The sequence below is a fragment of the Panicum virgatum genome, unplaced genomic scaffold (assembly GCF_016808335.1).
Source record: "Panicum virgatum strain AP13 unplaced genomic scaffold, P.virgatum_v5 scaffold_3848, whole genome shotgun sequence".
Lineage (NCBI taxonomy): Eukaryota > Viridiplantae > Streptophyta > Magnoliopsida > Poales > Poaceae > Panicum > Panicum virgatum.
In genome coordinates this window covers 24,055-29,001 of record NW_024376346.1, presented here as the reverse complement: position 1 = coordinate 29,001, position 4,947 = coordinate 24,055, and the positions used below count along the sequence as shown (strand labels likewise).

At 48.5% G+C, this 4,947-nt stretch overlaps 1 protein-coding gene across 1 annotated transcript; it reads right to left on the bottom strand.

Moving 5' to 3' along the window:
- Positions 1-790: 790 nt before the first annotated feature.
- On the bottom strand, positions 791-2,164 carry LOC120694168. The gene has a single exon (XM_039977342.1). It carries the CDS (start codon positions 2,162-2,164, stop codon positions 791-793), a length of 1,374 nt encoding a protein of 457 aa, XP_039833276.1.
- Between the last annotated feature and the right edge of the window lie 2,783 nt (positions 2,165-4,947).

Here is a 4,947-nt window from a genome sequence, read left to right as displayed (position 1 = left end):
AAGGTAACCACTGGTCAAGAAAGCTATCTCCTTAAGTTTCCACTCTTCTGCTATACAGCCTTCAACCCTTGCCTTGTTGCCCACCATTGATTTAATCTTCTTCAACATTCTTTCGATGAAAAACATCTACCTATAATGCACTGCCCCACCTACCTTTGCTTCATATGGGAGATGGATTAGAAGATGCTGCATAGGATTGAAGAAACCCGGTAGGAATATTTTTTCCAACTTGCAAAGAAGCACTTGTATCGATTCCTCTAGTTTCTCCATCATCTCTTTTGAGATTTCTTTAGCACAAAGCTGCCTGTAGAAATAGCTAGTTCAGCTATCGCTTTCCATACTTCATCATTAATGTAATCACAGCACATTACTGGGATGAGTCGTTCCATCATTATGTGGTAATCATGGCTTTTTAACCCATTTATCTTCATTATTTTCATATTCACATATCTTCTGAACCCCGCACAATAACCATCAGGGAATTTTAATTCTTTCATTCACCACATCACATCTCTTTGTTCATTGGGTTTCAAGGAAAATTTAGAACATGGTCTCCCTCCATTTTCTCTTAGCTCAAGAGTTGGTCGGTTACATATCTCAGCTAAGTCAACTCGGGCCTTGAAATTATCTTTTTTAGAGCCTCCGAAATCCATAATGGTGTCAAATAGGGCTACACACACGTTGCGTTCTTGGTGCATTACGTCGATGTTGTGCGGTAGAATCAATGCCCTCATGTAAGAGAGTTCCCACATGCCACATTTGTGAGTCCAATTATGTGTCTCACCGAAACCTACGAACCCATCTCCAGCATTGTTTGTGAACAGTTTACTAAGTTCTTCTGCAATTTCCACCCATCGCGGCGCTGTGGTGGTCCCTTCGTGACAACGGTGTCCTTCCTAAACTCCTGTGCCTGGAGCCTGAAGGGGTGGTCCAAAGGAAGAAAACACCTATGATAATCGAAGTAACAATACTTGCCACCAGCATTGAGCCGAAAACAGTCTGTTTCTTTTCCACAAATAGGGCATGCTAGCCTTCCATTAACTCTCCACCCAGCAAAGATCCCATACGCTAGAAAATCATGTATGGACCACAAATACGCAGCCCGAAGTTTGAATTTCTGCTTCTTGTAAGTGTCATACGCTTCCACTCCTGCCCAAAGCTCTTTCAACTCTTCAATCAATGGTTCAAGCATCACATTGAGTTTTATGCCAGGATGCTCAGGCCTAGGTATGATGAGGCATAGGATCATGAACTCATCCTTCATGCAAAGATCAGGTGGAAGGTTGTACAGGATGGCGAAGATAGGCCAACATGAGTACGACGCTGCGGTCATATTGAAAGGCATGAAACCGTCTGTCGCCAGCCCAATATGAACATTCCTCTCATCACTAGCAAAATCTGGATCAAAGCTGTCTAGGGCCTTCCACGCATCGCTATCCGATGGATGCACCATTAACCCATCGGCCCGACCCTTACGATTTTTGTGCCACCTCATGCGCTCAGCAATTCTCCTAGCCAGGAACAAACGTTTTAGTCTAGGACTGAGACGCATCCATCGAAGCTGCTTATGTGCCCTCTTTGTGCTCACCTTCTCCCCATCTTCATTTACCACCTCTATGTACCTCGACTTGCCACACTTCAAGCATTTCTCTTCTTTCTCACGATCCTTCCAAAATAGCATGCAGTTGTCCGGGCACACATCGATCCTCTCATACGGCATTCCAAGAGCCTTTATCAATTTCTTTGACCGGTACATGTCTTTAGGCACCTTGTGATCGGCAAGAAGAACATCACAAATCAGGTCTACAATTGCCTTATAACAATTGCCTGAGAAAGCAAACTTCGACTTGATGCCCATTAGATGGGTCATAAACTGGAGGACTGTAACCGTTGTCTGTCCGTGTAGAGGATATTCTAAGGCTTGGAGGAGTTCAAATAATTCCTGAACCTCTTTTGTAGGCGGATCTTCACGATCTAGGTTAAACTCTGGTTGCAGATCATCAAGCATCTGATCCAACCTATCAACGTCTTCACCATCATCCACTTCCATCTGTGTTGATACTCTACTGTGTGACTCGCCGTGGAAATGCCATTCCTCATATCCTGGCACGAACCCATTCTTGCATAGGTGTAGCGTGACTTGGTTCTTGTCATAGGCCACCATGTTCTGGCATTTGTTGCATGGGCATTTAATCACGCCGTGTGGTGGCTTTTAGTAAGCATGGTCCACAAACTGCTGAGTCTTCTCAAACCATTCCTTTGTTTGAGACCTGCCCTTCTTCCAACCAGCGTACATCCACCCATAGTCGTCACCCATGCTTGTAGCTGCATATTGTTCGATGCAACACATTTCATAAGAAACGTCCATCTATACACATCACGGCCCTACATCTATATGTAATTGATATGTCCTAAACCCACCCAAGGGCACCCGATAGAGTGTGTGTTTATTATGATGAGCCTAAAGTGCTCATGCAAAATTTCGGCAGCATAACCCCGCTGCTCTCCATCTGCATGCCCGATTTGGTGCAGTGGAGAACAACAAGGTTATGCCGCCGAAATTTTGCCTGAGCACTCCAGGGCCATCATAAACACCACACTCTATCGGCCACCCCGAGGCTGTCCAAAAAAGGGATAATTCCAGACCGGCACATCTCACCCGGTCCGAAACGGGTGATGCATAGGTTTCAAAACCCTAACTGCGTGCAATGTATGATTAAAGGAAACATAAATGAAACAGGAGTATTATTGATATTTTACATGTTAGAGCAACAACAATAGTAATAAAATATGTAAACAACATGTAATCATGCTACTGCTAGCTAACTACACAATACTAACTTTAATCAACGTTTCAAGTAACTAGCATTAGACTTCACAATATAAAACTACCCCCAATCATGCATGCCATATATTTATAGCTACCAATCAATCCTCAACCAAACAAAACTAACTCTAACCATGTTAACATTAACTAACAGTATCCATCATCATATAGTGTATTTACACTAATCATTACCAATAATATAAAACAAACTCTAATCACATTAAATTAACTCCCGTCGGCGGAATCCGTGCAACAACCGACGAGAATAAGCAATATTTCATACAAAAATTGTGACGCCACGGCCTCTAACTCACTTGGTGATTTCGAGTCGAAGTAGAACCCTAGGTGGAGCGGGAGACGGAGCGGTGGCCGGGGGCAGGGGCCGGCGCGGCAGCCGACGGTCGGCCGGGGATGTGCAGGGGCTTGGGCCCGGCTGCCGGCGGCCAGCGGAGGGGCGCGGGCCAAGCGGGCTGGTGGCGACGCGCCGGGGAGCGGCGCCGGTAGGGGAGGCATTGGGGCAGGGGCGCCGACCCGAGAGGCGACAAGGCCAGGGAAGGGCGCGGATGCGTCGGAGGAACTGGAGCGGGAACGCCGGACGGAGGAGCTGAAGCGGGGAGGGGGGAGGGGAGGGGTGGCTGGACGTGCCAGGGGAGCCAGAGCGGGGGGCATCGGCATCGCGGTATGGTGCAGTGCCGGCGGCGCGCGCGTGGTGCAGTGTGTGGCGACGGCGGCGCGTGAGGTGAGCGAGGGAGAGAGTGAAGCAAAGAGAGAGAGGGGCCGGCCTGGCCGGTTGGATTAAGTCACGGGCCCGGGCTAACTCCCGTCGGCCAGACACCGAGCCGACTAGAGTTATGTTAACTCCCGTCGGCTGGGAGCCTGGCCGATGGCTGTCACCCATCGGCAACCCTAAAAGCCGACGGGAGTTAATTCTGCCGACGGAAGTAGTCTATTTTCCTGTTGTGCATGCTGGTTTCGATGGTTTGGGGCTCAAAATCATCACTGCCTTATTTGGGTTGCCAGAGGCTCGGATAAGATAGAAACCCTAAAAGTCTCTGTCAGACGCGTGGTGGACATCGCGCGGTTGCGTAGAAGCTAAGCAACACTCCAAAGCCACGAGGATTGTCGGATGAAATCTCCTATGTATCTTTTCCAGTTTTGCCACCACGGGCGTTGAGTCGTCTAGTTAAGTGTAGGGGTAAGCGTCATCTCAGGTCATTATTCCCATGGCCTTCAATACCAAGGTGGGCAGCCCATTGGGGCTAAGCTTCTCCCACTTGGTCATTTGGAGAGAGCTTTGTGAGCAGCCAAGTGCTTATTGTGAAGAGAGACTAGATTAGGAGGCTAATTAATCCCCACTTAGTCTAGGACCATCTAGTGAGAAGGATGAAGGGCGGTAGGCTATGATCGAGACTCTGTAATCACTCTAGTTGGATGAAATAAAAGCTTTTCCTTGTGCTAATTTCGTCCATGAGTTGATTCCTCTCCACCCCCCTTCTTTGTGTTGGTTTTGGCTTTCCAATCCTTGGCTTTTGCGGTGTTTGTGTTTTCCAAGGGTTGGGCTTTTGATTCTCTCTGTGCTGCGTTCAAGTCTTCATTAGAATCCTCAGGTTTCACTCGAAGACTTGCAGCGGATTGAATCGGGAAGTTTTGGTGTCCTTAGTGTTCTTGAGCTTCCAACCTTCATCGCCTTGGTCCGGTAGAAATTCGTGAGATTTGGTGATTCCTTTTCGGGGATTTCTTTTGGGATAGCCTACTAACAAACTCTATTCGGTGTCTTCATGGTTTGGGGAAGATTGGGGTTCATTTCGTGAAGTATGGTTGGATTTGGTTTTCCCGAAAGGCTGTCTCGGGCTTGGCCTCGCGTTTTCGTACACGCCGTACCGTCCGGCGTAATACGCTGGACCATCCGACGCATGCCGGACCGTCCGGCATCACACACCGGACCGTCTGACGCTTGCGTTTGCGTGAGCGCTTGTTTGGCTGTGCTCGGGCCCTGTTGTCCGACGTTCGTCGGACCGTCCGGTGCTTGATGTCGGACTGTCCGACGTTTACGACTAGGCGCTGGGCTGTGCCTTTGACCTCGTGGCTGGCTTAACGCCGGACCGTCCGGCTGGTCACGC

What these genes read in the sequence shown, in the direction of transcription:
- LOC120694168 (XM_039977342.1), bottom strand. Translation starts at nt 2,164, where the DNA reads ATGGTGGCCTATGACAAGAACCAAGTCACGCTACACCTATGCAAGAAT.